This window comes from Pongo pygmaeus, chromosome 2 (assembly GCF_028885625.2).
Source record: "Pongo pygmaeus isolate AG05252 chromosome 2, NHGRI_mPonPyg2-v2.0_pri, whole genome shotgun sequence".
Classification (NCBI taxonomy): Eukaryota; Metazoa; Chordata; class Mammalia; order Primates; family Hominidae; genus Pongo; species Pongo pygmaeus.
This window is the reverse complement of record NC_085930.1, coordinates 65,487,781-65,505,270: the sequence shown is the minus strand read 5'-3', so window position 1 is coordinate 65,505,270 and position 17,490 is coordinate 65,487,781. Positions and strand designations below refer to the sequence as shown.

The 17,490-nt window shown below is 36.7% G+C and overlaps 1 protein-coding gene across 3 annotated transcripts in view; it reads left to right on the top strand.

The window, feature by feature from the left end:
- Positions 1 to 17,490, top strand: part of PPARG (peroxisome proliferator activated receptor gamma) — a 146,478-nt gene that overhangs the window by 86,070 nt on the left and 42,918 nt on the right. For all 3 annotated transcript variants that reach the window (XM_054480367.2, XM_054480368.2, XM_054480366.1), the window contains 2 exons: positions 5,143 to 5,370; positions 6,754 to 6,923. In XM_054480367.2, coding sequence (XP_054336342.1) covers positions 5,145 to 5,370; positions 6,754 to 6,923 — 396 coding nt within the window. In that variant the 5' untranslated portion in view covers positions 5,143 to 5,144. The remainder of the gene's footprint in view (positions 1 to 5,142; positions 5,371 to 6,753; positions 6,924 to 17,490) is intronic.

Genomic DNA, 17,490 nt, shown 5'->3' with positions numbered 1-17,490 from the left:
AAGATCGTGCCACTGCATTCCAGCCTGGGTGACAGAGCAAGACTCCACCAAAAACAAAACAAAAATGTAGAACTATGCAACACAAAGAGCAGACCTTGATGTAAATCATGGACTTTAGTTGGTAATGATGTGTCAGTATTGGTTCATCAGTTGTAGCAAGTATACTACACTGTGCAAGGTGTTAGTAATGGGGAAAACCATGCTTTGTAGAGAGGGGACAGGAGGCTGGGGAAGGGCTATTATAAGAGCTCTGTACTTTCTGCTCAATTTTTATGTAAACCTAAAACTGCTCTCACAAAAGTAAAGGCTACTATGAAAAACAAAATAAAACAAAAACAGAAAACAGCATCCTTTTAGCCATGAGATGTACTACAAGTACAGAGTTTTCTAGGAATTTCATATAATATCTTTAAAAATTACATGAACTTTTCCTTCTTTCCTTAACACATAGATGGCTATTTTCACATTAAAAATTTTCCCAAAATTTCCACAATATAATACACGACCCCTATGGATATGACTTTTGTAATAAGAAGCATGACTTTGGCTGGGCACAGTGGCTCACGCCTATATTCCCAGAAGTTTGGGAGGCTGAGCCAGGAGGACCACTTGAACTCAGGAGTTTGAGACCAGCCTGGGCAACATAGTGAGATGCTGTCTCTTTAAAAGTGAGGTTAGGGGGGTGGGGAAGAGAGAGAGAGAGAGGAAAGAAAGCAGCATGGCTGTGATTGATAGGAAGTCACTGAAATTGTATGTTAAAAATGAAACAAAGCAAAATTAAACCAGTAAAATCATGAGCAACCAATTTCTCTCCCACCCCAGATATTTGTGCATCCTTATTTTCATTTCCCAGTATTCATACAAAAGCATATCCACTACCTTTAACTCACTTTGTCAGCCTTTATTCTGTATGCAGAAAACTTTGCAATAGCATAGTGAGAAATAGGTGATAAACCCACATTTGTGGATATTACAGTGTAGACAAGGGAAATATACTTTAATATGAAAATAAGTTATACTAAGAAAAGTAGATACAGAAATGAAAATTAAGCCTGCCAAGGAGACAGACAAAGTAAATGGAATGACCTGGGTTAGACAGGTTTGGACGAATTTTGAAACAAAGGACACACAGTTGGATGGGTGCCCTGTCCTTAGGAGCACAGACTTTTTTCTGGATGTCATTGAGACCTAGAATGACCTTTAACTATCACCAGTACACATTCCCCTTTTTGGTGTGCAGTGTTGACACTGAAACACAGATAACTTAAGGTTGTTTGGGTACTTATTTATGTAGATAGACATGTGAACCCGTACGGTACCTAATTAGTCCTCTTGAAACCACAAACGCACATTCACAGGACTAGTCTTGTTTATATTTTCAAGGCTTTTTTTTTTTTTTTTTTTTTTTTTTGAGATGGAGTTTCACTCTTGTTGCCCAGGCTGGAATGCAGTGGCGTGATCCCAGCTCACCGCAACCTCTGTCTCCTGGGTTCAAGCGATTCTCTTGCCTCAGCTTCCCGAGTAGCTGGGATCACAGGCATGCATCACCATGCCCGGCTAATTTTGTATTTTTAGCAGAGATGGGGTTTCTCCATTTTGATCAGGCTGGTCTCGAACTCCTGACCTCAGGTGATCCACCGTCTTTGGCCTCCCAAAGGCCAAATTTGGCTGGAATTACAGGTGTGAGCCACTGCGCCCAGCCTCAAGGCATTTTTTCTTATGAAGATCACAGCTGAAATCTTCAATCTTCAACTCATGCAAAAGTTTGCCTTTGGAGTGAATTTCTTGGCAATCTGCTTGGTAAGAAAAAGCAAGTGGTGTTAAAGTGAGAGCATTAAAATAAAATTGCTCCAAAAAATGATAAATAAACAAAAGAAAAGAAAAAGGAAAAGCAAGAGGCCCGTGCACAGATACACAGAGGAGAGTGGCCCCTCCTCCATAAGCCTGTTTCATCAATGAGAGAATCAAGAGAATACTGTATATACAGAAGAGGGTTTCAGGGTCAGTCTTGAGTTTGCATCTTCTACTTCCTAGCTAGAGGACCTTGGACAATTCACTTTACTTCTTTGGTCCTAGCTTGCTTATCTATAAAGTGGGAATATTTCAGATTATGCAGAAGAAAAGGTAGGATGTACTGGGCACATGGGAAGTGCTTGATCAATACCAGTTTGCTTCCCTCCTTCCCTGCCCCTTCTGCTAAAACTTCACAGCTATCTCATTAAGTCATCAATGTATTTAGTATTTAATAAATAAATATTTAACGAGCACCTACTATGAGACAAGCCCTTTGTTAGCCAGTGGGGATACGACTGCAAACAAGAAAGATACGCCTATAATTTGATGAATCCTGGAGTTTATAAGCAGCTCATCTCTGTCTCCAGTGTGAGCAGTCCTAAATTTACACAGTTCTCCACTGGTGTTTTTGACCACAGAGTTAACATTTAAAATACCTATGACTGCTTTTTTGGCACCACTTTGAATAATGAACTGGTTTCAGGTAAACAGAGTCCAGGTACCTATTGCAGAAAGTTTTCCAGTCTACACACTCGGTGGCTCACAGGTCCACGTGAAGTGAACCAAAAGAGTTTTGTTGCACTTACTGTGACAATAAATCATGTTTAGAAAAATGCATGTGGCGTACATGATATTGGGCAAATGATTCATGAAACTTGCTATTCTGTGGCCTTAGAATCCATATAAGTATTTTTCCTTTGTCTTTTATGTGTTTTCTTGTTTCTATCTCTGTTTTGTTTTGTTTTTGTTTTGGGAGTGGTTTAAAATTAATGCTGGGCTAGAGTCTGATTTTGACACTCTCGGGTGTGATCAAATGTTTCCACATATCTCTCTAACCTTTCTATTCTCAATGTGGGGAAAACTCTCTCCTCTTTAAGAAAAGGTGCATCCACAGAAAAGATTATTGAGTAATTTTTCATAGTACAGAAGTAATAATTGAGTAATTTTTCCCTTTAAAATTTTATTTTTGTATTATTTTAAGAACAAAATTATTTTAGGATGCAATTAAAGAAGTTCATTTACCTAAATTTAATTTGCCAACTTTTCTATTACACAAAAGCATTATAAATACAAGTAGAATAGCAAAAATTTCATCCTAAAGAGAAAAATATTTTGGGCTTCTAATTTCAAGAGAGTAAAATTGTCGTTGAACCCTGTGCACACTTTAAAAACAATCATTAACAGGTTGCACCAAACTAGAAGCTTCTTCACAGCAAAGGAAATAATAAAGTGAAAAGTCAGCCTACAGAATAGGGAAATCTGTACATCTGATATGGAGTTATGGATTGCAAATCGTACATCTGATATGGAATTAATATTCCAAAATATATAAGAAACTCAACAAACTCAATTGCAAGAAAACAAATAACTCAGTTAAAAAATGATAAAGGACCGGAATATCCATTTCTAGAAAGAAGACATACAAGTGGCCAACAGATATATGAAAAGGTACTCACCATCACTAATCATCAGGGAAATGCAAATCAAAACCACAGTGAGATATCATCTCACACCCATTAGAATGGCTGTTATCAAAAACACAGATGATAAGAAGTGTTGGCAAGGATGTGGATAGGAGGGAACCCTTGTACACTGTTGGCAGGAATGTAAATTGGTATAGTCATTATGGAAAACAGAATGGACTGCCTCAAAAAATTAAAAATAGAACTAGCACATGATCCAGCAATCCTACTTCTGGGTATATATCCAAATGAAATGGAATCAGTATGTTGAAGAGCTGTCTGCTCTCCCATGTTCACTGCAGCATTATTTGCAATAGGCAAGATATGAAATCAACCTAAGTGTCAATGGATGAATGGATTTTTGAAAACACAGTATATATCTGTATATATAAAATATGTATACACACATACCTATATACACATACAGATGTATATGTACACACCCAGTAGAATATTATTCAACCTTAAAAAAAGAAGGAAATCCTGTCATTTGCGACAACAGAGATGAACCTAGAGGACATTATGCTAACAGAATTAAACTGGGTGGTATTTGACACAGAAAGACAAATACCACATGATCTCACTTACACTTGGAATCTAAAAAAGTCAAATTCATAAAAGCAGAGAGTAAAATGGTGGTTGCCAGGGGCTGGAGGATGAGAGCAATGGGGAGATGTCAGCCAGAGTTTCAGTTATGCAGGATAAGTTCTGGAGACCTAAGTATAGTCAGCATGGTGACTATAGTTAGTGATACTGTATGATATATTTGAAATTTGCTAAGATAGTAGATCTTAAGTGTTCTCACTACACATATTCATACTCAAAAAGGTAACTGTGTGAAGTGATGAATATGTTCATTAGCTTGATTATGATAAGCATTTCATAGTAAATACATATATTAAAACATCACATTGAATATCTTAAGTGTTTTGTTTGTTTTTCGGTTTTTTGGGGTTTTTTTTGTTTTGGTTTGGTTTGGGTTTTTTTGAGGTGGAGTCTTGCTCTGTCGCCCAGCCTGGAGTGCAGTGGTGTGATCTCGCCTCACTGCCACGTCTGCCTCCCAGGTTCAAGTGATTCTTCTGTCTCAGTCTCCCGAGTAGCTGGGATTACAGGCGTGCTACCACACCCAGCCAATTTTTGTATTTTTAGTAGAGATGAGGTTTCGCCATGTTGGCCAGGCTGGTCTCGAACTCCTGACCTCAGGTGATCCTCCTGCCTAAGCCTCCCAAAGTGCTGGGATTACAGGTGTGAGCCACCGTGCCTGGCCTGTATACCTTAAGTTTAAAAATTTTTGTCTATTATACTCAATAAAGCTGGACAAAATTTTAAATAAATAACAGCAGTCATTAACAGACTCAATTGATGACCTTCTGTAGAAGATAATGAGAGCAGGCCTGTTGGAAAAAAGGCATTTATATGGATACACTGTATGTATCTGCACTGTTTCAGGATCCTCTATTATGATACCTGGGTAAAGGGTGACTTCCTTTCTATCATAAAACAGCCTAGACAGCACTAAGAAGGTGGTTATCTTCTTTTCTGTTGTTGTGAGAGCCTAGATGAAATTACTTTGCCAAAGACTCTTTTCATTTCTCTTTCTGAAACTCTGTGAGATTGCTGTGTTCTCTAGGACTTAACTTCACAGCTAGTCTATTTTTCCTTTCAGAAATGACCATGGTTGACACAGAGATGCCATTCTGGCCCACCAACTTTGGGATCAGCTCTGTGGATCTCTCCGTAATGGACGACCACTCCCACTCCTTTGACATCAAGCCCTTCACTACTGTTGACTTCTCCAGCATTTCTACTCCACATTATGAAGACATTCCATTCACAAGAACAGATCCAATGGTTGCGGATTATAAGTATGACCTGAAACTTCAAGAGTACCAAAGTATGATGTTTATTTTCACTTTTCAGACTGCTAGGACTAGAATTGGACTCATCTCTCAGTAACCCTGTAATAAATAATGGTCCAGAGACTAGAAATCTAATAGAGAAGGCATTCACCATTCATTTATTCACCCATTTATCCATGAAATATTAGGTATCTATGAAATGCCAGGAAGGGAGCTGGCCCCAGGTCAATCTTGCCTTCCCCCCCTCCTTCCTTCCTCTCTTCTTTCCTTTCTTGCTTACTTCCTTCTTAGGGACATTTTCTACCTTGATTACACTGCCAGTTGTATCTCAGGCTAAGAGTCCATCATCCAAACTTTGAATTATTTTGGCCCCTTATAAGTTAATAAGTAACCATTCCAAGTCACTTTATATTATATAACTTATCTTCACTGTATTACTGCTACTACAGTACATTTTTTCTAGTATGTCCTTTCAGAAGTTTATAGTGAAACCTACTTTTGAGCACAAATTTGTTTTAACATTGTAGCCTATTGATAAATTTTCATGCCATTAACTAAATCAACATCAAAACATCAGACTCAAGAAAAAACTAGAACTGCACTTTTTGAGATAAAATGTATTTCTGTGATGCTCTTTCCTTGATTTTTATCATGTGTGGGCTGACATGCTGGTTTTCCAAAGCCACCACTATGTAATTGGCAATCATTACTTGACAAGTAAGAACTTCCTGTATTTCTGGTGGCTTTTAAAGATAAATAATATGCTTAGTTATATTTATCTGTGCGGTTTTCAGTTAGAGCCTAATATGGAAATTTAGTAGCCCTGAGCCTAACTAGTAAAAGGTAGGGCTTACTTCCATAAGTTCCGCCATGCTCTGTCAAAGATTATTTCACAAACCACCACTTTTGACTGAACACTAATGGTAACCTGGGCTCGTATTTTTCATGCACCTCAAGCTAGGCATACCATGACCTTTTCACAGTGGTGTTCCTTCTGTGGTTCTTTTGCAAGAGTTGTTTCAAAGTACTTATAAAATGGAATATTTAAATAAAATGTATAATTTAATATTGTGATGAATACCAAAGACAGAACATTTCCTAGCAAAATAAGCTTCCTTGTCTCAAATCCTCTATATTGTCTGTTAGATATTGCAGGGTACTGGGGGTCATAGAACCACAAACTTAATTCTCGTTCCCATTTTATATTTATGGGTGAGGCTTAGAGATGTTGTAACTTGCCTGTGATTACAAAGCCTTCTTTTTCTTGCCTTAACTCCAGTGTTTTTTCATGTTCCACTGTGCTTTTACACCGAAACAATACAAATACAGCATGAAGGTGTACTATGGTGGCTTGCCCTGTTGTCTTTTTAGGACTGTTTTCATGGGATAATTATCCTCTCACATGTCTCCAAACACAGGTGCAATCAAAGTGGAGCCTGCATCTCCACCTTATTATTCTGAGAAGACTCAGCTCTACAATAAGCCTCATGAAGAGCCTTCCAACTCCCTCATGGCAATCGAATGTCGTGTCTGTGGAGATAAAGCTTCTGGATTTCACTATGGAGTTCATGCTTGTGAAGGATGCAAGGTAATTTAAAAAAAGTCTTCTTCAAAGAACTTGTTGAAACTTTATTATTTCATTTCAGCAGAACCCCTTTTTTAGTTGATACAATATATGAATTTTTTTTCTTCATGGAAGAGTGTCTTGCTCTGTCACCCAGACTAGAGTGCAGTGGTGCTATCCTAGCACACTGCAGCCTTGAGCTCCTGGGCTCAAGTGATCCTTCCCCCTTCAGCCTCCCAAAGGATGATATAATATTTGAAAGCCTAAAAAACTGGATAAAAGTTGGGCTGCTTTGCCCCACATTCCTTTCTCCAAATTGATTCTTTGAGACACTGATCTCATTTAATCCTTGCATCTTGCAGATTTTTACAAAAAGGTGACTTCTCCAAGGTGTCATGGCAAGACAGTGATGATCTGGCACCAGGATGCAGATTTCCTGCATTCTCTAGTTGTTTGTTTATTTATTTATTTATTTTTGCTGTACCATGTAATATTGTATAGACACTAGATTTTACGGATTATTTATATATGCATATCTTTGGATCCCTAGAGCAGTACTATAAGATTGGGCTTCTTTATGGCCACATTGCAGATGTAGAAATTACAGGTTAGTAAAACTTGCCAAGGTCATCCCTTAGTAAGTGGCAGACCTCAGTCTAGACTCTGACTCCTTAGGTGGTGTTGGCTCTCAAAGCAGTGCCTCATGTTTCCTTATTCCAGCATCAATGTGAGCCACATACACAGACAGGCAAGGAGGTATAACAGTGTGGGAAAGGAGATACTATTTATCCTCACCTCTTTCCTTTGTGAAAAGGGTATTTTGGAAAATTCAGATGTTTAGTAATTTATTGCTTAATTATTAAGAAAATATGTGAATCCACTCATATTTGGATATGCAGTCTTTTAAGATAATTTTAATATACACAATGAAAAAATAGTACTAATTTATTTTATACTCATTGCACAGAATAAACTTCTCATAAATATTCACCTTATAAAATAAACACCTGCTTATTGGGCTTTTTACTCAACGTAAAGATACAGAACAACAGTTAGGAAAGCTTTAGGACATCTTGGTTCCTAAATGGATGACGGGCCAAAAAAGGAAACTGATTTTTATTGAATTCTTACTACATGCCAAATACTGTATGAGGTAACATTTTCATACATCAGTATTTAACCACATCCTACCCAGGTTTTCTCATCTATAAAATGATTGTGGCTGAGTGTGGTGGCTCACGCCTGTAATCTCAACACTTTGGGAGGCCAAGGCAGGAGGATCGCTTGAGCCCAGGGGTTCAAGACCAGTCTTGGCAACATAGCGAGACCCCATCCCTACAAAATTTTTAAAAAGTTAACCAGGCATGGTGGCACATGCCTGTAGTCCTAGCTTCTTTGGAGGTTTAGGTAAGAGGATCCCTTGATCCCAGGAGTTCAAGGCTGCAGTGAGCTATGATCATACCACTGCACTTCAGCCTGGGTCACAAAAGCAAGACCCTAACTCCAAAAAAAAAAAATAAATAAGTAAATAAATAAAATGACACTGAATTAGATGATCTCTAAAGTTCCTTCAACTGAAACAGTTTTTACTCTAAAGGCAACCTAATACAGTGAAAAGGGACAAACCAGAGGTCAGCTCTGCCACTTTCCAAAGTCACTAGCCAGTCACATATACATTGTATCCTTCATCAGGTCCCCCATGTGTAAAATGACTTGGTTAGATTGGCTACACAAGGTCTTATTCATCTCTAAGGTCTGTAATTTCAAAATGACACTTTGAAACACTCCTGGCAAGAGATGCTTTCATTTAAAACACTAAAACCCATTCATTCTGTAATTTAAACCAAGTTAAAATATTTATGACCTTATATAAAATCATTGTATTAAGTCAATTATCTAAGATCTTGATGAGTAGTAAGAACATGTCATTTTATTGACTTGGATTTTTTATTGAGTGTTTTCTGGTTTTATTGAGTTTTATTGTTAGATTTAATGAGTTGGAGTTTATTTTTACTGAGTTGGATACCATTTTTGAGTGAATAAACTGTTGCTAAATTCTGAGCCATATTTATCTGAAGAAACCATTCTGTTTTGGTCATGTGATAATTTACAACTATAAATAAATAAAAACAGCATGGTTGGTTTAAGGTTCCACAATAAGTTATTGTTTTTTATGGGCTAGTAAAGCACTTAGAAAACTAAAACCTTTAAGCAAATAGTTCCACCATAATCCTAGTAGTCACAAGTTTGTGGAAAGCTAACATTAATGAAAACAGCTGAAAATGGAAAGACAAGAACATTGTCAGTAGTTGGTTATAGTGATAAATCTAAGTTCTGAGGGCACTAAAACTTAAAAGCAAGGAGGGAAGAAGAATAGCAAAAAGAGAAGAGAGAAGAGGAAATCCAGGTGCCTTCAAGTTAGGATTAGAAAGGGTAGAAAGCAGAGAGGGAGAAAAAATACTTAATAAAACCTGAAGACTCTAGGGGAGTCCTTAACCTATCATAGATTAAAAAACAAACATAGAAGAAAACTAAGTGTATTGTATACTAACCTGCAGTAATTTGCAAACCATCCAAAATGTGGATTCCAGAATTCCTAGACTAAAATGTAAGGAAGGTTTTACTCACTTGGAAAGGGAAAATAGACATCTACACATTTTAAAGGTAAGAATAAGAAAAATATTATTCTTGGAAAATTTAAACATTTAGTAATATACTACTTAATATAAAGAAAATATGTGAATCCACTTATATTTTGATATGCAGTCTTTTAAAATAATTGTAATATACTCAATGAATAAAATAACATTTATTATATACTGATTGCACAGAATAAATTGTTCATAAATATTTACCTTATAAAATAAACCCTGCCTCGGCTGGGGTTTTTATTCGGCGTAAAGATATAGAACAGCAGTTAGGAAAGAATTAGGACATCTTGATTCCTAAATGGATGATGGGTCGAAAAAGGAAACTTTTTTTGAATTCTTATTCTGATTTTTATTGAATTCTTAGTATGTATCAGATACTGTGTGAGGTACATTTGCATACATCATTATTTAACCACATCCTACTCAGGTTTTCTCATCTATAAAATGATTCAGATGATATTGGTAGGATGTGGTTACATAATGAAACAATATCATTTGGCTTCTTCAAGTATACATCAGCAGTTCCCAAAGTGTGGTCTGGGGCTTGGACCCTTTCAAGGCATCCATGAAGTTGAAACTATATTCATAGTAATGATTTTTATTGCTTTTTTCACTTTCATTCTCTCAGGAGTGTATGTGGAGTGTTCTGGAAGCTACATGATGTAGAATGATGACATAGCTCTGGTAGCTAATGGAATGTTTGCTTATATGTTCTTGTATATAATAATTTCTCAGTTGTAATTTCTAGTGTGATAAATGTCAGTAAAGATAGCCCACATAAACAAAATCTCTTTGGAGTCTTCCATAATTTTAAAAAAAGTAAAGGGATCTTGCAACCATAAAGCCTTCAGTCTCATTCTGAAGAAATGCAGTTACTCATTCTTTGCTACTTTGAAACTAAACAAAATTGCTGCCACATTCTGAATACTGCTGCATTAGACTAGTGGCTGTCAGTAAAGACATCTCCTTAGCTTATAACCAATACGCAATAAAAAGCCAGGAAAAGGGAATTAGCAAATGTGTTTAACTCATCTGCATGTATTTTCTGAGAGGTGTTTTGGAAGCTTCACATTTGCTATTGTAGTAGAAGGTGGGTTATATTCATAATTAAAATACGGTTGACCACAAAGCTGCAGGCTTATCTATGGATTGAAAAGAATAAACACAGCATAAAACAACTGTTGGTAGATCTTCCTAAACAATTTTACAATGTAAATGGAACAGGTTTGTATTAGTGATTCTTGCCAAAATTCAGTCAGACAGATGAGAATGAGTAGATTGGGTTTTAATTAAGGTGAAATAGTTACAGATTCTTGGGTGTGTTAATATTGCAAACATATGTAAAATAAAACCTTTAGCAACTGAAAGATATATATACTTTAGAGCTTGGAAAGCTATCATTTATTTGTTGTTTACATGTTGGACACATATTTTTATCTTTGGTAAGTTCCATCCTATTTTTTATCTTTAGTGAAAGATCGTTTTGGAACCATAGCTGTACCTAAAGATATAAGTAAATACAATCTACCATACAATACAATGTAATCTAAGTTTGTATTTCTGTATACAAAAGAATGCCGTATGCTTATTAGCCACTTGTATATCTATTCATCCCTACTTCAGAAAGAGTTTTAATTCTTCTCACCTGCCAGTCGTAGCTTATTAATCCAACTTCCAGGGGCCAGACTGCTTCATGGGAAAGCCAACTGCAAGCCCAGCACAGGGCTGTTAATTTCATTGTAAAATCAACAACATCATTCTGAGGTCTCATTGTCCCTGATGTTTTGTTAAAATTAAAGCAATTAAGGAGAGATCAAAGAAAATTTTTCAAATGATATGAAAAATTTGTCTGTTACTTTCTAACAGACAAATGTGCAGACATTAGAATCAATATATACACAAAACAATTTTCTCAAATGGTGACTGATGCATCTCCAACACACCACATCACAGACTTCCTGATCATCAGAAGAGTAAGTTGTTGAAAATGCATTGTTCTATGGACTCTGAAATAATAAAAAAGAGTGTTATTAGAGTGTTTCTTCATCAGTAATATGAAGAAAATTTGGAGAAGCCAGCCTTGTTCTGTAAATCAATAAATAATTTTACAGAAAAGCACTCGATAATATCCTTACATCTTCCTCTCTAGATTCCTTGAGTCAAATGACAAGAAAACACTTGGTTATCATGAACCTGGTGTAAAAAAAGTAAAAGCAAGTTCCAAGATGCATGCTAGGATCTGTGTATTCAGTTCAAGATTTTATTTACATATACAGTGTATAATGTTCAGAATGATTATTCATTGAAACACCTTGGATCATCACAAAAAATGTGATACACTTTTGAAAGCCATCAGCTGAGTCATGTCAGAAATTTCCATTATAAGAGTTAAACTCAATTCTCTTTTTTTTTTTTTTTGAACATGTGTCAAAGATTTATTTAAAACCCATTAACGAGGGAAAAGCAGGATGGTAAATCTAGTTCAAAGAAGAACTTGAAGGACCAAGAATATATAGTCACTGAAAGAAAGAATCCTGAAATAAGATTCAGAATGGTTAATGTTCTACAGGGCAATAAAACCATAACCTTGAGGTTATCTTTTCTTTTTTTTATTATTCTTATACTTTAAGTTCTAGTGTACATGTGCACAATGTGCAGGTTTGTTACATAGGTATACATGTGTCATGTTGATCTGCTGAACGCATCAACTTGTCATTTACATTAGGTATTTCTCCTAATGCTATCCCTCCCCCAACCCTTCACCCCCTGACAGGCCCCAGTGTGTGACGTTCCCTGCCCTGTGTCCATGCATTCGCATTGTTCCACTCCCATCTATGAGTGAGAACGTGCAGTGTTTGGTTTTCTTTCCTTGTGATAGTTTGCTTAGGATGATGGTTTCCAGCTCCATCCATGTCCCTGCAAAGGATATGAACTCATCCTTTTTTATGGCTGCATAGTATTCCATGATGTATATGTGCCACATTTTCTTAATCCAGTCAATCATTGATGGACATTTGGGTCAGATCCAAGTCTTTTCTATTGTGAATAGTGCCATAATAAACATATGTGTGCATTTGTCTTTATAGTAGCATGATTTATAATCCTTTGGATATATACCCAGTAATGGGATTGCTGGGTCAAATGGTATTTCTAGTTCTAGATCCTTGAGGAATTGCCACAGTGTCTTCCACAATGGTTGAACTAATTTACACTCCCACCAACAGTGTAAAAGCATTCCTGTTTCTCCACATCCTCTCCAGCATCCGTTTGTTTCCTAACTTTTTAATGATCGTCATTCTAACTGGCGTGAGATGGTATCTCATTGCGGTTTTGATTTGCATTTCTCTGATGGCCAGTAATGATGAGCATTTTTTCATATGTCTATTGGCTGCACAAATGTCTTCTTTTGAGAAGTGTCTGTTCATATCCTTTGCCCACTTTTTGATGGGGTTGTTTGTTTTTTTCTTGTAAATTTGTTTAAGTTCTTTGTAGATTCTGGATATTAGCCCTTTGTCAGATGGGTAGATTGCAAAAATTTTCTCCCATTCTGTAGGTTGCCTGTTCACTCTGATGATAGTTTCTTTTGCTGTGCAGAAACTCTTTAGTTTAATTAGATCCCATTTGTCTATTTTGGCTTTTGTTGCCATTGCTTTTGGTGTTTTAGTCATGAAGTCTTTGCCCATGCCTATGTCCTGAATAGTATTGCCTAGGTTTTCTTCTAGGGTGTTTATGGTGTTAGGTCTTACATTTAAGTCTTTAATCCATCTTGAGTTAATTTTTGTATATGGTGTAAGGAAGGGATCAATAATTCTTTTATCAAAAAACCTTCCTCTCCTAACCATGCCAAATAACTGAGCACTCTGTGAGTCATCCAGCTGTCAGCTTGCCAAGTAGCATTTTCACCCACTAATATTGTCTTTAAAAAGCAAGAATCAAAAGAGAAGTCAAGGAATATCATAAAATATCTGTGATCACAATGGCAAACATCAAAATTTTCACCAACATTTATCAATGAGAACAGTTCTATACATTAGCATTCTATTAATCTGTGAAAAAAAAAAAACTTTTTGATATCTGAAGGTCCTCAGAACCCTTTGAGAATTAAAGAGACTTCAACGCCAGCAAATTCTACATCGGGCATATTCTTTAAGACATTGCTGATCTCACAAGAGGTAGAGAAAACTCTCCAAAACAACATCAATGAAACAAACATACACTCAGTTCTGAATTGTGAGCTGCAGGCACACTTAGCAGGTCAGGGTTTTCCCCATGATAGATGCCCAGAGAGGTACAGTGGTGAGCATTGCCCCAAAGGCGGATGGCTGTAGCAGTTTTCTGAGCAATCAGTGAGAAGGAGCTGAGTGTAGGGCTTATGAATTAAGCCAGGATTCTCAATAGTGTCTGAAATAGTCATAAGTCAGTAGCACCCCTGGCTACTGAATTCCTAATTTAGACCTTGTAGGAGTCCCCCAGTTTAAGGTCAAGAAACTAGTTCCAAATAATATCAGCAAGCATGTGAGAAGCTAACCATCTTGAATGACATTCATCATCAACAAGAAAACTGATACAGACTCCCTGCTCTTCCCCTACCTGGGGAAAGCAGAAATTGGGACTGCCTGATACAGAATATAAAACAGCTATTATGAATTATTTAAAGGAAGAGGGCATAGGCTTGCAACAATAAACTATTAGGAATAACCAGGATGATTTGAAAACAAAGAGAAAAAAAGGTGAAGCTTCTAAAAGTTAAAAGTATAATTATTGAAATAAAAATTCAGTGGAAGGGTTAGATAGCTTACTGGATACAGCAGAAGAAAAACCTGAAACTGAAAGAGATATGCAAAGAAATTACCAGAATGAAACCAACAGTGTCTTAAAGAATATGCCCTATCCAGGATCTGCTGGAATTTGAAGCTCTTAGTTCTTGAAGGATTCATAGGATCTTTGAATATTAAAGAGGTATGTCTTCTTCACTGATCAATGGAAGAGTAAAGTGCAGAACTGTTCTCACTAATGAACTTTAGTAACTTTTGCCAGTGTAATTATATATTTTCATGTTATTTTGCTTCTGTTCTGATTTTTACTTTGGCAATCAATATTAGTGAGTAAGTAGTGAGAAGAAGTTGGAAAATAAAAAAGAGGCATTCAGAAATGTGAAGGCTAGAATAAGAAAGTCTAGTACTTGTCTAACTGGAGTCCAGTACTGATGAACATCTGAAGCTGTAATGCAGAAACAACATATCCAAGAAGATAAGTGAAAAGAAATTCATGCCCAAACACACTGCAGTTAAACTGCTGAATACTAAAGACAAATAGAGAGTATAAAAGCAACCAAAGAGAAAAGGTAGATCACCTTAGAAGTAAATTGACAAGAGACTTCTCAACAGCAAAATGAAAGCAGAAGGATAATGGAATTCAAAGTGTTAAGAGAAAATAACTGAGTACTCAGTAATCTCTCAAGAATGAGAGTGAGCCAGGCATAGTGGCACACGTCTGTAATCTCAGGCCTTTGGGAGGCCAAGGTGGGTGGATCACTTGAGGCCAGGAGTTCAAGACCAGCCTGGCCAACTTGGTGAAACCCCATCTCTACCAAAGATACAAAAAAAAAAAAAAAAAAAAAAATTAGCCAGGTATGGTGGTGCATGCCTATAATCCCAGCTACCCAGAAGGCTGAAGCTCAAGAATCGCTTGAACCTGGGAGGTGGAGGTTGCAGTGAGCCGAGATAGCAGCACGGCACTCCAGCCTGAGCAAGAGAGCGAGACTCTGTCTCAAAACAAAAAACAAAACAAAACAAAAAGAGTGAAATGAAATATCTATTGGTTGAAAAAACAAAAATACTGAAAAAGTACATTTCAAGGATAGTAAGCCAAACAGAGAAGATATTTGAACATCTGTAACAGACAACAGATTAATATCTAGCATATTTTTTTAAAAAGTCTAAAATTCAATTTTAAGGAAAAGACAGAAACTGGGAAGTGAAAAGCCAGGGACATACAAATCAAGATTTAAATTCAATTTTATACATTTCAGATTGTCAAAATTAAGAAGTCTGACAGCACCAAATGTGGAAGAGACTACAATTTTCATAAAGCGCTTATGGGGAGTGTAAATTGATAGCCACTTTGGAAAACAATTTGGCATTATCTTGTAAAATTTTAATATTCACACATTGTACAACCCAGAAATGCCACTTAAAAATATTTACAGGAATATTTAGAGAAACTCTTCTCATAATAGCAAAAAATTGACATTTCAAACATCCATCTGCATACAAATAGGTTAATAAATTATAGTATAGTCATACAATGGAATACTATATAATTATGAAAATGAGTAAATCATAGTCTTTCACTTGAGAACTTAAATGTTAGAAACCTCATACCAAATTTTAATGGTGTCCCAGAAAACTGCATATAGTATAATACCACTTAATGAAGCCTCAAAACAAGCAAAATTAAATAGTATATTATTTTGTTTTACATAGTAGGTGATAAAGCTGTATTTTCTTTTTTTTATTTTTTTTAATTTTTGTAATTTTATTTTATTTTATTTTATTTTAATTTTTTTATTTTATTATTATTATACTTTAAGTTTTAGGGTACATGTGCACAATGTGCAGGTTAGTTACATATGTATATATGTGCCATGCTGGTGTGCTGCACCCGTTAACTCATCATTTAGCATTAAGTATACCTCCTAAAGCTATCCCTCCCCCCTCCCCCCACCCCACAACAGTCCCCAGAGTGTGATGTTCCCCTTCCTGTGTCCATGTGTTCTCATTGTTCAGTTCCCACCTATGAGTGAGAATATGCAGTGTTTGGTTTTTTGTCCTTGCGATAGTTTACTGAGAATGATGATTTCCAATTTCATCCATGTCCCTACAAAGGACATGAACTCATCATTTTTTATGGCTGCATAGTATTCCATGGTATATATGTATTTTCTTCCTTTTTTTTTTTTTGAGACAGTGTCTCACTCTGTCACCCAGACTGGAGTGCAGTGGTGCAATCATAGCTTGGCTTACTGCAGTTTTACCTCCTGGGCTCAGGTGATCCTTCCATCTCAGCCGCCAGAGTAGTAGCTGTGACTACAGGCACATGCCACCACACCTGCCTAAATTTTTTGTATTTTTTTATAGAGACAGGGTTTCACCTTGTTGCCCAGGCTAGTCTCGAACTCCTGGACTCAAGCGATCAACCCGCCTCAGTCTGTCAAAGTGTTGGGATTACAGATGTGAGCCACCAAACCCAGCCTATATTTTCTTAAAGATCAAGGAAATGACAAACCCAAAATTGAGAATAATGATTACTTTGTCAAGCCTATTGCCTTTGTAATATCTCAGTCACAATTGGGAATCACAAACTACCAGAGATGGAAGTGCTTTCTCATTTTATAGTTGAAAAAGGTGAGGCCCAGAAAGGAAGTTACGTGACATCTGTATTAATTCCACAAATTTTAATTTAGCACTATCATAGGCATTTGGATTCCATCCAGGGGTATAAGAGACTATTCCTGCCCCTGAGGAGCTTATAATTTTAATTGAACAGTGAGGGAGGGGCAGAAAATAAACACTAAAACAATAATAAGTAAATTCTGTGGTGTGTTAGAAAGTCATAAGTGCTATTGGAAAGAAGAAAAACTGGAGCAGAGTAAAGAGGATCAAGAGTTCCAGAAGAGAGGTGGGGCAGGGACAGACCACAGTATTAAATAGGTTGGCTTAGCCCCATTGAGAAGGTGAGACACAAAACTTGAAGGCGATGAAGGAAATAGGCAAGTGTGTATTTAGAGAAAGCTTTCTCCTTGAGGAAAGAAAGAAGTCAAGAGTGATTTCAAGGATTTCGGCTTGAGAAACTGGGAGGATGGCGTTGCATCTGCTGAGATGGAGAAAGCCGCAAGTGAAGTGAGTTTGTAGTGGAGGGTCAGGACTTCAATTTGGACA